At 47.8% G+C, this 15371-nt stretch overlaps 1 protein-coding gene across 1 annotated transcript in view; it reads left to right on the top strand.

The window, feature by feature from the left end:
• Positions 1–15371, top strand: part of LOC148525138 (integrin alpha-X-like) — a 435626-nt gene that overhangs the window by 136154 nt on the left and 284101 nt on the right. The window contains exon 3 of the mRNA XM_088471180.1: positions 3050–3180. Within this exon, the coding sequence (XP_088327306.1) occupies positions 3050–3180 (131 nt within the window). The remainder of the gene's footprint in view (positions 1–3049; positions 3181–15371) is intronic.

Below are 15371 nucleotides of genomic sequence, written 5' to 3'. Positions count from 1 at the left end.
CATACTGATAATGATATACGTTACACGCTGCAGTCATACTGATAATGATATACGTTACACGCTGCCTGCAGTCATACTGATAATGATATACATTACATGCTGCAGTCATACTGATAATGATATACGTTACACGCTGCCTGCAGTCATACTGATAATGATATACGTTACACGCTGCCTGCAGTCATACTGATAATGATGATATACGTTACACGCTGCCTGCAGTCATACTGATAATGATGATATACGTTACACGCTGCCTGCAGTCATACTGATAATGATATACGTTACACGCTGCCTGCAGTCATACTGATAATGATATACGTTACACGCTGCAGTCATACTGATAATGATATACGTTACACGCTGCAGTCATACTGATAATGATATACGTTACACGCTGCCTGCAGTCATACTGATAATGATATACGTTACACGCTGCCTGCAGTCATAGTGATAATGATATACGTTACACGCTGCAGTCATACTGATAATGATATACGTTACACGCTGCCTGCAGTCATACTGATAATGATATACGTTAAACGCTGCCTGCAGTCATACTGATAATGATATACGTTACACGCTGCCTGCAGTCATACTGATAATGATATACGTTACACACTGCAGTCATACTGATAATGATATACGTTACACGCTGCCTGCAGTCATACTGATAATGATATACGTTACACGCTGCCTGCAGTCATACTGATAATGATATACGTTACACGCTGCCTGCAGTCATACTGATAATGATATACGTTACACACTGCAGTCATACTGATAATGATATACGTTACACGCTGCCTGCAGTCATACTGATAATGATATACGTTACACGCTGCCTGCAGTCATACTGATAATGATATACGTTACACACTGCAGTCATACTGATAATGATATACGTTACACGCTGCCTGCAGTCATACTGATAATGATATACGTTACACGCTGCCTGCAGTCATACTGATAATGATATACGTTACACGCTGCCTGCAGTCATTCTGATAATGATATACGTTACACGCTGCCTGCAGTCATACTGATAATGATAAACGTTACACGCTGCCTGCAGTCATACTGATAATGATTATATACGTTACACGCTGCCTGCAGTCATACTGATAATGATAAACGTTACACGCTGCCTGCAGTCATACTGATAATGATATACGTTACACGCTGCCTGCAGTCATACTGATAATGATATACGTTATACGCTGCCTGCAGTCATACTGATAATGATATACGTTACACGCTGCAGTCATACTGATAATGATATATGTTACACGCTGCAGTCATACTGATAATGATATACGTTACACGCTGCCTGCAGTCATACTGATAATGATATACGTTACACGCTGCAGTCATACTGATAATGATATACGTTACACGCTGCCTGCAGTCATACTGATAATGATATACGTTACTCGCTGCAGTCATACTGATAATGATATACGTTACACGCTGCAGTCTTACTTATAATGATATACGTTACACGCTGCAGTCATACTGATAATGATATACGTTACATGCTGCAGTCATACTGATAATGATATACGTTACACGCTGCAGTCATACTGATAATGATATATGTTACACGCTGCCTGCAGTCATACTGATAATGATAAACGTTACACGCTGCCTGCAGTCATACTGATAATGATATATGTTACACACTGCAGTCATACTGATAATGATATACGTTACACGCTGCCTGCAGTCATACTGATAATGATATACGTTACACGCTGCCTGCAGTCATACTGATAATGATATACGTTACACACTGCCTGCAGTCATACTGATAATGATATACGTTACACGCTGCCTGCAGTCATTCTGATAATGATATACGTTACACGCTGCCTGCAGTCATACTGATAATGATATACGTTACACGCTGCCTGCAGTCATACTGATAATGATATACGTTACACGCTGCCTGCAGTCATACTGATAATGATATACGTTACACGCTGCCTGCAGTCATAGTGATAATGATATACGTTACACGCTGCAGTCATACTGATAATGATATACGTTACACGCTGCCTGCAGTCATACTGATAATGATATACGTTAAACGCTGCCTGCAGTCATACTGATAATGATATACGTTACACGCTGCCTGCAGTCATACTGATAATGATATACGTTACACACTGCAGTCATACTGATAATGATATACGTTACACGCTGCCTGCAGTCATACTGATAATGATATACGTTACACGCTGCCTGCAGTCATACTGATAATGATATACGTTACACGCTGCCTGCAGTCATACTGATAATGATATACGTTACACACTGCAGTCATACTGATAATGATATACGTTACACGCTGCCTGCAGTCATACTGATAATGATATACGTTACACGCTGCCTGCAGTCATACTGATAATGATATACGTTACACACTGCAGTCATACTGATAATGATATACGTTACACGCTGCCTGCAGTCATACTGATAATGATATACGTTACACGCTGCCTGCAGTCATACTGATAATGATATACGTTACACGCTGCCTGCAGTCATACTGATAATGATATACGTTACACGCTGCCTGCAGTCATACTGATAATGATAAACGTTACACGCTGCCTGCAGTCATACTGATAATGATTATATACGTTACACGCTGCCTGCAGTCATACTGATAATGATATACGTTACACGCTGCCTGCAGTCATACTGATAATGATATACGTTACACGCTGCCTGCAGTCATACTGATAATGATAAACGTTACACGCTGCCTGCAGTCATACTGATAATGATTATATACGTTACACGCTGCCTGCAGTCATACTGATAATGATATACGTTACACGCTGCCTGCAGTCATACTGATAATGATATACGTTACATGCTGCCTGCAGTCATACTGATAATGATATACGTTACACGCTGCAGTCATACTGATAATGATATACGTTACACGCTGCCTGCAGTCATACTGATAATGATATACGTTACACGCTGCAGTCATACTAATATACTGTATGTGGCGACTCTCTGCATTATGTCTCCACAGAGTGCAGTGCCCACAGTCTGGATATTGTCTTCCTCATCGATGGATCTGACAGTATCTCTGAGCATGATTTCCCATTGATGCAGGACTTTGTGTCCAATATTATAACAGCGTTCAAAGGCACCGATACACAGGTAACATGTCACTGCACCATTATTATATCACTGCATCCATGTACTGTGTACTATCTCACTGCACCATTACTGCATCACTGTACTATCTCACTGCACCATCACTGCATCACTGCACCATCTCTGCTTCACTGTACTGTGTACAATCACACTGCAGCATCACTGCACTGTGTACTATCTCACTGCCCCATCACTGCATCACTGTACTGTGTACTATGTCACTGCACCAATTCTGCTTCACTGTACTGTGTACAATCTCACTGCAGCATCACTGCACTGTGTACTATCTCACTGCCCCATCGCTGCATCACTGTACTGTGTGCTATGTCACTGCCCCATCACTGCATCACTGTACTGTGTACTATGTCACTGCACCATCTCTGCTTCACTGTACTGTGTACTATCTCACTGCCCCATCGCTGCATCACTGTACTGTGTGCTATGTCAATGCACCATCTCTGCTTCACTGTACTGTGTACTATGTCACTGCACCATCACTGCATCACTGTACTGTGTACTATGTCACTGCACCATCTCTGCTTCACTGTACTGTGTACTATGTCACTGCACCATCACTGCACTGTGTACTATCTCACTGCCCCATCACTGCATCACTGTACTGTGTACTATGTCACTGCACCATCACTGATTCACTGTACTGTGTACTATCTCACTGCACCATCACAGCACTGTGTACTATCTCAATGCCGCATCACTGCATCACTGTACTGTGTACTATGTCACTGCACCATCTCTGCTTCACTGAACTGTGTACTATGTCACTGCACCATCACTGCATCACTGTACTGTGTACTATCTCACTGCACCATCACTGCATCACTGCACTGTGTACTATGGCCCTCATTCAGAGCCGTACGCTCTGAGCAGAGCGCACGCTCTGAATGAGGGCCGGGCTCCATTTTCATGGAGCGTCCTCCTGGACGCTCGTATAGCTGTGGGTCACCACCCACAGGCTATACGAGCGTGCATTTTGATGGCCGCGATGGTCGTGACCATCGCGACTATCGAAATTGCGAGCCGGAGCCTGCGGTTGAGGTTTTCAACCGCAAACTCCGGAGTGATTTTGGCTCTATCAGAGCCAAAATCACTCCCACTGACATCACTAGTGATGTCAGTGGGCCGGCTTCTGACGGGAGGCGTTCCCGTGGGAACGCCCCCGTCAGGGAGGCACGCCCCCGGCACGCCCACCAAAGGGGGCGTGCTGTCAATCAACATTGACAGCACGCCCCCTTTGATCGGACACAACGAGCGAAGGAAAGTCCTTCGCTCGTCGTGTCTGGCGCATGCGCACGACGGAGCTCCCTCCGTCGTGCGCATGCTCAGTGCAGACCATCGACCCACTTGCGAGCGGACAGCCGCTCGCGAGTGGGTCTGAATCAGGCCCAATGTCACTGCACCATCTCTGCTTCACTGTACTGTGTACTATGGCACTGCACCATCACTGTATCACTGCACTGTGTACTATGTCACTGCACCATCTCTGCTTCACTGTACGGTGTACTATCTCACTGCCCCATCACTGCATCACTGTACTGTGTACTGTCACTGCACCATCACTATATCACTGTACCATCACTGCAACACTGTACTGTGTACTATGTCACTGCACCATCACTATTTCACTGTACTGTGTACTATCTCTCTGCACCATTACTATATCACTGTATCATCACTATATTGTGTACTATATCACTGCACCGTCACTATGTCACTGTACCATCACTGCAACACTGTACTGTGTACTATATCACTGTACTGTGTACTATGTCACTGTACCATCACTATATCACTGTACTGTGTACTAAGTCACTGTACCATCACGATATCACTGTACTGTGTACTATGTCACTGCACCATCACTATTTCACTGCACTGTGTACTATGTCACTGCACCATCACTATTTCACTGCACTGTGTACTATGTCACTGCAACATCACTATTTCACTGTACTGTGTACTATGTCACTGCACCATCACTGATTCACTGTACTGTGTACTATGTCACTGCACCATCACTATTTCACTGTACTGTGTACTATGTCACTGCACCATCACTGCACTGTGTACTATCTCAAAGTCGCATCACTGTACTGTGTACTATGTCACTGCACCATCTCTGCTTCACTGTACTGTGTACTATGTCACTGCACCATCACTGCATCACTGTACTGTGTACTATCTCACTGCACCATCACTGCATCACTGCACTGTGTACTATGTCACTGCACCATCTCTACTTCTTCTGTACTGTGTACTATGGCACTGCACCATCACTGTATCACTGCACTGTGTACTATGTCACTGCACCATCTCTGCTTCACTGTACTGTGTACTATGGCACTGCACCATCACTGCATCACTGTTCTGTGTACTATCTCACTGCCCCATCACTGCATCACTGTACTGTGTACTGTCACTGCACCATCACTATATCACTGTACCATCACTGCAACACTGTACTGTGTACTATGTCACAGCACCATCACTATTTCACTGTACTGTGTACTATCTCACTGCACCTTTACTATATCACTGTATCATCACTATATTGTGTACTATATCACTGCACCATCACTATGTCACTGTACCATCACTGCCACACTGTACTGTGTACTATATCACTGTACTGTGTACTATGTCACTGTACCATCACTATATCACTGTACTGTGTACTATGTCACTGTACCATCACTATATCACTGTACTGTGTACTGTGTCACTGCACCATCACTATTTCACTGTACTGTGTACTATGTCACTGTACCATCACTGTACTGTGTACTATCTCACTGCACCATCACTATTTCACTGTACTGTGTACTATCTCACTGCACCATTACTATATCATCACTATATTGTGTACTATATCACTGCACCATCACTATGTCACTGTACCATCACTGCAACACTGTACTGTGTACTATGTCACTGTACCATCACTATATCACTGTACTGTGTACTATGTCACTATACCATCACTATATCACTGTACTGTGTACTATGTCACTGTACCATCACTATATCACTGTACTGTGTACTTTGTCACTGCACCATCATTATCTCACTGTACTGTGTACTATGTCACTGCACCATCACTATATCACTGTACTGTGTACTATGTCACTGCACCATCACTATTTCACTGTACTGTGTACACTCTCACTGCACCATTACTATATCATCACTATATTGTGTACTATATCACTGCACCATCACTATGTCACTGTACCATCACTGCAACACTGTACTGTGTACTATGTCACTGTACTGTGTACTATGTCACTGTACCATCACTATATCACTGTACTGTGTACTATGTCACTGCACCATCATTATTTCACTGTACTGTGTACTATGTCACTGCACCATCACTATTTCACTGTACTGTGTACAATGTCACTGCACCATCACTATATCACTGTACTGTGTACTATGTCACTACACCATCTCTGCTTCACTGTACTGTGTACTATGGCACTGCACCATCACTGCATCACTGTACTGTGTACTATCTCACTGCCCCATCACTGCATCACTGTACTGTGTACTGTCACTGCACCATCACTATATCACTGTACCATCACTGCAACTCTGTACTGTGTACTATGTCACTGCACCTTCACTATTTCACTGTACTGTGTACTATGTCACTGCACCATCACTATTTCACTGTACTGTGTACTATCTCACTGCACCATTACTATATCATCACCTTATTGTGTACTATATCACTGCACCATCACTATGTCACTGTACCATCACTGCAACACTGTACTGTGTACTATGTCACTGTACCATCACTATATAACTGTACTGTGTACTATGTCACTATACCATCACTATATCACTGTACTGTGTACTATGTCACTGTACCATCACTATCTCACTGTACTGTGTACTTTGTCACTGCACCATCATTATCTCACTGTACTGTGTACTATGTAACTGCACCATCACTATATCACTGTACTGTGTACTATGTCACTGCACCATCACTATTTCACTGTACTGTGTACTCTCTCACTGCACCATTACTATATCATCACTATATTGTGTACTATATCACTGCACCATCACTATGTCACTGTACCATCACTGCAACACTGTACTGTGTACTATGTCACTGTACTGTGTACTATGTCACTGTACCATCACTATATCACTGTACTGTGTACTATGTCACTGCACCATCACTATTTCACTGTACTGGGTACTATGTCACTGCCCCATCACTATATCACTGTACTGTGTACTATGTCACTGCACCATCACTATATCACTGTACTGTGTACTATGTCACTGCACCATCACTATATCACTGTACTGTGTACTGTGTCACTGCACCATCACTATATCACTGTACTGTGTACTATGTCACTGCACCATCACTATTTCACTGTACTGTGTACTATGTCACTGCCCTATCACTGTACTGTGTACTATGTCACTGCCCCATCACTGTACTGTGTACTATGTCACTGCACCATCACTATATCACTGTACTGTGTACTATGTCACTGTCCCATCACTATTTCACTGTACTGTGTACTATGTCACTGCACCATCACTATATCACTGTACTGTGTACTATGTCACTGCACCATCACTATATCACTGTACTGTGTCACTGCCCCATCACTATTTCACTGTACTGTGTACTATGTCACTGCTCCATCACTATTTCACTGTACTGTGTACTATGTCACTGCACCATCACTATATCACTGTACTGTGTACTATGTCACTGCACCATCACTATTTCACTGTACTGTGTACTATGTCACTGCACCATCACTATATCACTGTACTGTGTACTATGTCACTGCACCATCACTATTTCACTGTACTGTGTACTATGTCACTGCACCATCATTATTTCACTGTACTGTGTACTATGTCACTGCACCATCACTATATCACTGTACTGTGTACTATGGCCCTCATTCAGAGCCGTTCGCTATTTGCGGTCGTTCGTTTAAAAACAAGGGGTGGCTATTCAAATGATCCGTACGCACATTGCAGTCTGTTCACACCTCTAAGTCTGAACGAACGAGCAAAACATACGCTCGTTTATTTGTTAAAAACGCCCCCTGGCCGCTCGCACCATACGTCATGTCCGCTATTTATTAGATTAATCGAGTACATCGACCAGCGTATGAACTGCTCGCTATTCTTGTGGTTGGTGTTTGCTACCACAAATTTGCGAGCAGTTCTGGCTCTAAAATAACCCAGTGACGTGGTCAATGACGCTGCTGTTTTAAATATACATACCCATAAAACGCCCGTTTTGACCTTTAAGCACGCCTGCGTTCGGATCTCCACTCCCCATTTTCAAGCACCTTCCCCTGTTACCACCCACATACGCCTCCTTCTGTCACTCAAAATAGCAGGCACTCGCTATATAGCGTACAAACGATTTTCGGCCGCACTGACTGGTTCGCGCATGCGTACTAAAAACCGTACGCATGCGCAGATGTGCAAACATCGCTCGGAACGAGCGTACTGCCGCTAACGAGCGGCTCTGAATGAGGGCCTATGTCACTGCACCATCACTATTTCACTGTACTGTGGGCCTGATTTAGACCCGGTCGCAAGCGCTGAGCGCTCGCAACCGGGTCGATGTTTGCCCATTAGGCATGCGCACGACGGAGCCGGCTCCGTCGCACGCATGCGCGAGACCCGGCTAGCGACGGGTGCTCCGTCGCTCCAGGTCTTGCTCCAAAGAGGGCGAGCTGTCGATGGTGAGTAACAGCTCGCCCCGTTTGGTGGGCGGGCCGGGGGGGTGGAAGGTCAAACAGAGGGGTTCCCGACAGAAAGCTTGCCGTTTGGTGGCGGCCCCTCGAGCCAGAAGCTCTCTGGGGCTTGCGGCCACGAGACCCTACCACAAGGGTCTCGTCGCAAGCCCGATGGTCACGATGGTCTTGACCATCGTGACCATCAACCTGGCCGCTCGCTATAGCTGTGGGTAACCCACAGCTTAGCGAGTGGTCAGGAGGCTGCTCCAAAAAAAAAAAAACGCCCTGATTCAGAGCGTCCGTCTCTGAATCAGACCCTGTGTACTATGTCACTGCACCATCACTGTACTGTGCACTATAGGGGTGATTCAACAGTGCACGCAGGCAGCTTTGCAATTGTGATCCTTGCTATAATGCAAATGCAGCAAGAGGTGTATAACAGGAGGGATGTGACAGGAGGGGTGTGACAGGAGGTGTGTGACAGGAGGGGTGTGACAGGAGGGGTGTGACAGGAAGGGTGTGACAGGAGGTGTGTGACAGGAGGGATGTGACAGGAGGGGTGTGACAGGAGGGGTGTGACAGGAGGGATGTGACAGGAGGGGTGTGACAGGAAGGGTGTGACAGGAGGGGTGTGACAGGTGGGGTGTGACAGGTGGGGTGTGACAGGAGGTGTATGACAGGAGGGATGTGACAGGAGGGGTGTGACAGGAGGTGTATGACAGGAGGGGTGTGACAGGAGGGGTGTGACAGGAGGGGTGTGACAGGAGGGGTGTGACAGGAAGGGTGTGACAGGAGGGGTGTGACAGGAGGGGTGTGACAGGAGGGGTGTGACAGGAGGTGTGTGACAGGTGGTGTGTGACAGGTGGGGTGTGACAGGAGGGATGTGACAGGAGGTGTATGACAGGAGGGATGTGACAGGAAGGGTGTGACAGGAGGGGTGTGACAGGTGGGGTGTGACAGGAGGTGTGTGACAGGAGGTGTGTGACAGGAGGGGTGTGACAGGAAGGGTGTGACAGGAGGTGTGTGACAGGAGGGATGTGACAGGAGGGGTGTGACAGGAGGGGTGTGACAGGAGGGATGTGACAGGAGGGGTGTGACAGGAAGGGTGTGACAGGAAGGGTGTGACAGGAGGGGTGTGACAGGTGGGGTGTGACAGGTGGGGTGTGACAGGTGGGGTGTGACAGGAGGGGTGTGACAGGAGGTGTGTGACAGGTGGGGTGTGACAGGTGGGGTGTGACAGGTGGGGTGTGACAGGAAGGGTGTGACAGGAGGGGTGTGACAGGTGGGGTGTGACAGGAGGGGTGTGACAGGAGGTGTATGACAGGAGGGGTGTGACAGGAAGGGTGTGACAGGAGGTGTGTGACAGGAGGGATGTGACAGGAGGGGTGAGACAGGAGGGGTGTGACAGGAGGGGTGTGACAGGAGGTGTATGACAGGTGGTGTGTGACAGGAGGGGTGTGACAGGAGGGGTGTGACAGGAGGGATGTGACAGGAGGGGTGTGACAGGAGGTGCATGACAGGAGAAGTGTGACAGGTGGTGTGTGACAGGTGGTGTGTGACAGGAGGGGTGTGACAGAAGGTGTGTGACAGAAGGTGTGTGACAGGAAGGGTGTGACAGGAAGGGTGTGACAGGAGGGGTGTGACAGGAGGGATGTGACAGGAGGGGTGTGACAGGAGGGGTGTGACAGGAGGGGTGTGACAGGTGGTGTGTGACAGGAGGGGTGTGACAGGAGGGGTGTGACAGGTGGTGTGTGACAGGAAGGGGGTGAGAGGAGGGGTATGACAGGTGGTGTGTGACAGCAGGGGTGTGACAGCAGGGGTGTGACAGGAGGGGTGTGACAGGTGGTGTGTGACAGGAGGGGTGTGACAGGAGGGGTGTGACAGGTGGGGTGTGACAGGAGGGGTGTGACAGGTGGTGTGTGACAGGTGGTGTGTGGCAGGAGGGGTGTGACAGGTGGTGTGTGGCAGGAGGGGTGTGGCAGGAGGGGTGTGACAGGTGGTGTGTGACAGGTGGGGTGTGACAGGAGGGGTGTGACAGGAGGGGTGTGACAGGTGGTGTGTGGCAGGAGGGGTGTGACAGGAGGGGTGTGACAGGAGGGGTGTGACAGGTGGTGTGTGACAGGAGGGGTGTGACAGGTGGTGTGTGACAGGTGGTGAGTGACAGGAGGGGTGTGGCAGGAGGGGTGTGGCAGGAGGGGTGTGACAGGTGGGGTGTGACAGGTGGGGTGTGACAGGTGGGGTGTGACAGGAGGGTTGTGACAGGAGGGGTGTGGCAGGAGGGGTGTGGCAGGAGGGGTGTGACAGGTGGTGTGTGACAGGAGGGGTGTGACAGGTGGTGTGTGACAGGTGGTGTGTGACAGGAGGGGTGTGACAGGTGGGGTGTGACAGGTGGTGAGTGACAGGAGGGGTGTGGCAGGAGGGGTGTGACAGGTGGGGTGTGACAGGAGGGGTGTGACAGGAGGGGTATGAACCCCTGATGCATTTGCATCCAAGCACTGCGACAGAGGTCACAGGCTGGGATCACCATTGCGACCATCGGTGGTCGATGGTCATGATGGTGGACAGCGCCAGGCCGCTGGCCAGCTAAGTAAGCCTCAGCTTGCGAGCTCAGAACACTGCATCAGTCGACACCGTTCCTGGGCTTGCCACTCCTGGAAAAAGGGGCTATCCCGTTTCTGGGAATGCTGGCTGACCCTGCCCCCGCACCGCCCCTTAAATGCATCTGTCTGTCCATCAGACAGAGACATAGAAGGAAACTTGAAGAGAAAGAAAAGATGTCGTCCTGCAGATATATCGGCTATCAGGGCGTCCTTGCAAAGACTGCTATAGCGCAGGATCTCCCGGAGAGACAGACTGCTATAGGGCAGGATCTCCCGGTGAGACAGACTGCTATAGGGCAGGATCTCCCGGTGAGACAGACTGCTATAGCGCAGGATCTCCCGGTGAGACAGACTGCCATAGCGCAGGATCTCCCGGTGAGACAGACTGCCATAGCGCAGGATCTCCCGGTGAGACAGACTGCCATAGCGCAGGATCTCCCGGTGAGACAGACTGCCATAGCGCAGGATCTCCCGGTGAGACAGACTGCCATAGCGCAGGATCTCCCGGTGAGACAGACTGCCATAGCGCAGGATCTCCCAGTGAGACAGACAGCTATAGGGCAGGATCTCCCGGTGAGACACACTGCTACAGCGCAGGATCTCCCGGTGAGACAGACTGCAAATGCTCAGGGGAATAATCGGTATTGCAGTTATAATACAATGACCACCACAGTAAACGGACATATAAAGTGGTTATTACATAGATGTAAGCGATTTACAGATACATCTGAATCAACTGTGTAATGTAATAGGACCTTTTATACTTAAAGGAAGAAGCTCTGAGCCAATTGTTTTATATTCAATGATAATATATGGGGGAGAAATATAATAACAGGAATTTTGTCTAAACCTCATACTATAAGTGAGTCACCATTCCAGGGCCTCATACTATAAGTGAGTCACCATTCCAGGGCCTCATACTATAAGTGAGTCACCATTCCAGGCCTCATACTATAAGTGAGTCACCATTGCAGGGCTTCATACTATAAGTGAGTCAAGATTCCAGGGCCTCATACTATAAGTGAGTCACCATTGCAGGGCCTCATACTATAAGTGAGTCACCATTCCAGAGCTTCGTACTATAAGTGAGTCACCATTCCAGGGCCTCATACTATAAGTGAGTCACCATTCTATAGCCTCATACTATAAGTGAGTCACCATTCCAGAGCCTCGTACTATAAGTGAGTCACCATTCTATAGCCTCGTACTATAAGTGAGTCACCATTCCAGGGCCTCATACTATAAGTGAGTCACCATTCTATAGCCTCATACTATAAGTGAGTCACCATTCCAGAGCCTCGTACTATAAGTGAGTGACCATTGCAGGGCCTCGTACTGTAAGTGAGTCACCATTCCAGGGCCTCATACTATAAGTGAGTCGCCATTCCAGGGCCGCATACTATAAGTGAGTCACCATTCCAGAGCCTCGTACTATAAGTGAGTCACCATTCCATAGCCTCGTACTGTAAGTGAGTCACCATTGCAGGGCCTCGTACTATAAGTGAGTCACCATTCCAGGGCCGCGTACTATAAGTGAGTCACCATTGCAGGGCCGCGTACTATAAGTGAGTCACCATTCCAGAGCCTCATACTATAAGTGAGTCACCATTCCAGAGCCTCATACAATAAGTGAGTCACCATTCCAGAGCCCCGTACTATAAGTGAGTCACCATTGCAGGGCCCCGTACTATAAATGAGTCACCATTCCAGGGCTCCAGAGCCCCGTACTATATGTGAGTCACCATTGCTGGGCCCCGTACTATATGTGAGTCACCATTCCAGGGCTCCAGAGCCCCGTACTATATGTGAGTCACCATTGCAGGGCCCCGTACTATAAGTGAGTCACCATTGCAGGGCCCCGTACTATAAGTGAGTCACCATTCCAGGGCCGCATACTATAAGTGAGTCACCATTGCAGGGCCTCATACTATAAGTGAGTCACCATTCCAGGGCCCCGTACTATAAGTGAGTCACCATTGCAGGGCCGTACTATAAGTGAGTCACCATTCCAGAGCCTCATACTATAAGTGAGTCACCATTCCAGAGCCTCATACTATAAGTGAGTCACCATTCCAGAGACCCCCGTACTATAAGTGAGTCACCATTCCAGGGCCTCGTACTATAAGTGAGTCACCATTGCAGGGCCTCGTACTATAAGCGAGTCACCATTGCAGGGCCCCGTACTATAAGTGAGTCACCATTGCAGGGCCTCGTACTATAAGTGAGTCACCATTGCAGGGCCTCGTACCATAATTGAGTCACCATTGCAGGGCCTCATACTATAAGTGAGTCACCATTGCAGGGCCTCATACTATAAGTGAGTCACCATTGCAGGGCCTCATACTATAAGTGAGTCACCATTCCAGAGCCTCATACTATAAGTGAGTCACCATTGCAGAGACCCCCGTACTATAAGTGAGTCACCATTGCAGGGCCTCATACCATAATTGAGTCACCATTGCAGGGCCTCATACTATAAGTGAGTCACCATTGCCGGCCTCGTACTATAAGTGAGTCACCATTGCAGGGCCTCATACTATAAGTGAGTCACCATTCCAGAGCCTCATACTATAAGTGAGTCACCATTCCAGGCCTCATACTATAAGCGAGTCACCATTCCAGGGCTCATACTATAAGTGAGTCACCATTGCAGGGCCACGTACTATAAGTGAGTCACCATTGCAGGGCCTCGTACTATAAGTGAGTCACCATTCCAGGCCTCATACTATAAGTGAGTCACCATTCCAGGGCCGCGTACTTTAAGCGAGTCACCATTGCAGTGCCGCATACTATAAGCGAGTCACCATTCCAGGGCCCCGTACTATAAGTGAGTCACCATTGCAGTGCTGCATACTATAAGCGAGTCACCATTCCAGGGCCCCATACTATAAGTGAGTCACCATTGCAGAGCCTCGTACTATAAGTGAATCACCATTCCAGGGCCCCGTACTATAAGTGAGTCACCATTCCAGAGCCTCATACTATAAGTGAGTCACCATTCCAGGGCCTCATACTATAAGTGAGTCACCATTCCAGGGCCCTATACTATAAGTGAGTCACCATTCCAGGGCTCGGTACTATAAGTGAGTCACCATTGCAGAGCCTCGTACTATAAGTGAGTCACCATTCCAGGGCCTCATACTATAAGTGAGTCACCATTCCAGGGCCCCGTACTATAAGTGAGTCACCATTGCAGAGCCTCGTACTATAAGTGAGTCACCATTCCAGGGCCCCGTACTATAAGTGAGTCACCATTCCAGAGCCTCATACTATAAGTGAATCACCATTCCAGGGCCCCGTACTATAAGTGAGTCACCATTCCAGAGCCTCATACTATAAGTGAGTCACCATTCCAGGGCCTCATACTATAAGTGAGTCACCATTCCAGGGCCCTATACTATAAGTGAGTCACCATTCCAGGGCCCGTACTATAAGTGAGTCACCATTGCAGAACCTCGTACTATAAGTGAGTCACCATTCCAGAGCCTCATACTATAAGTGAGTCACCATTCCAGGGCCCTATACTATAAGTGAGTCACCATTGCAGGGCCGCATACTATAAATGAGTCACCATTCCAGGGCCTCGTACTTTAAGTGAGTCACCATTGCAGGGCTCATACTATAAGTGAGTCACCATTCCAGGGCCTCGTACTATAAGTGAGTCACCATTGCAGGGCCGCATACTATAAGTGAGTCACCATTCCAGGGCCGCGTACTTTAAGTGAGTCACCATTGCAGGGCTCATACTATAAGTGAGTCACCATTCCAGGACCTCATACTATAAGTGAGTGACCATTCTATAGCCTCATACTATAAGTGAGTCACCATTGCAGGGCTC

This window comes from Taudactylus pleione, unplaced genomic scaffold, assembly GCF_031769625.1.
Source record: "Taudactylus pleione unplaced genomic scaffold, aTauple2 ptg000112l, whole genome shotgun sequence".
Taxonomy (NCBI): Eukaryota; Metazoa; Chordata; class Amphibia; order Anura; family Myobatrachidae; genus Taudactylus; species Taudactylus pleione.
This window is presented reverse-complemented; position numbering and strand designations above follow the sequence as displayed.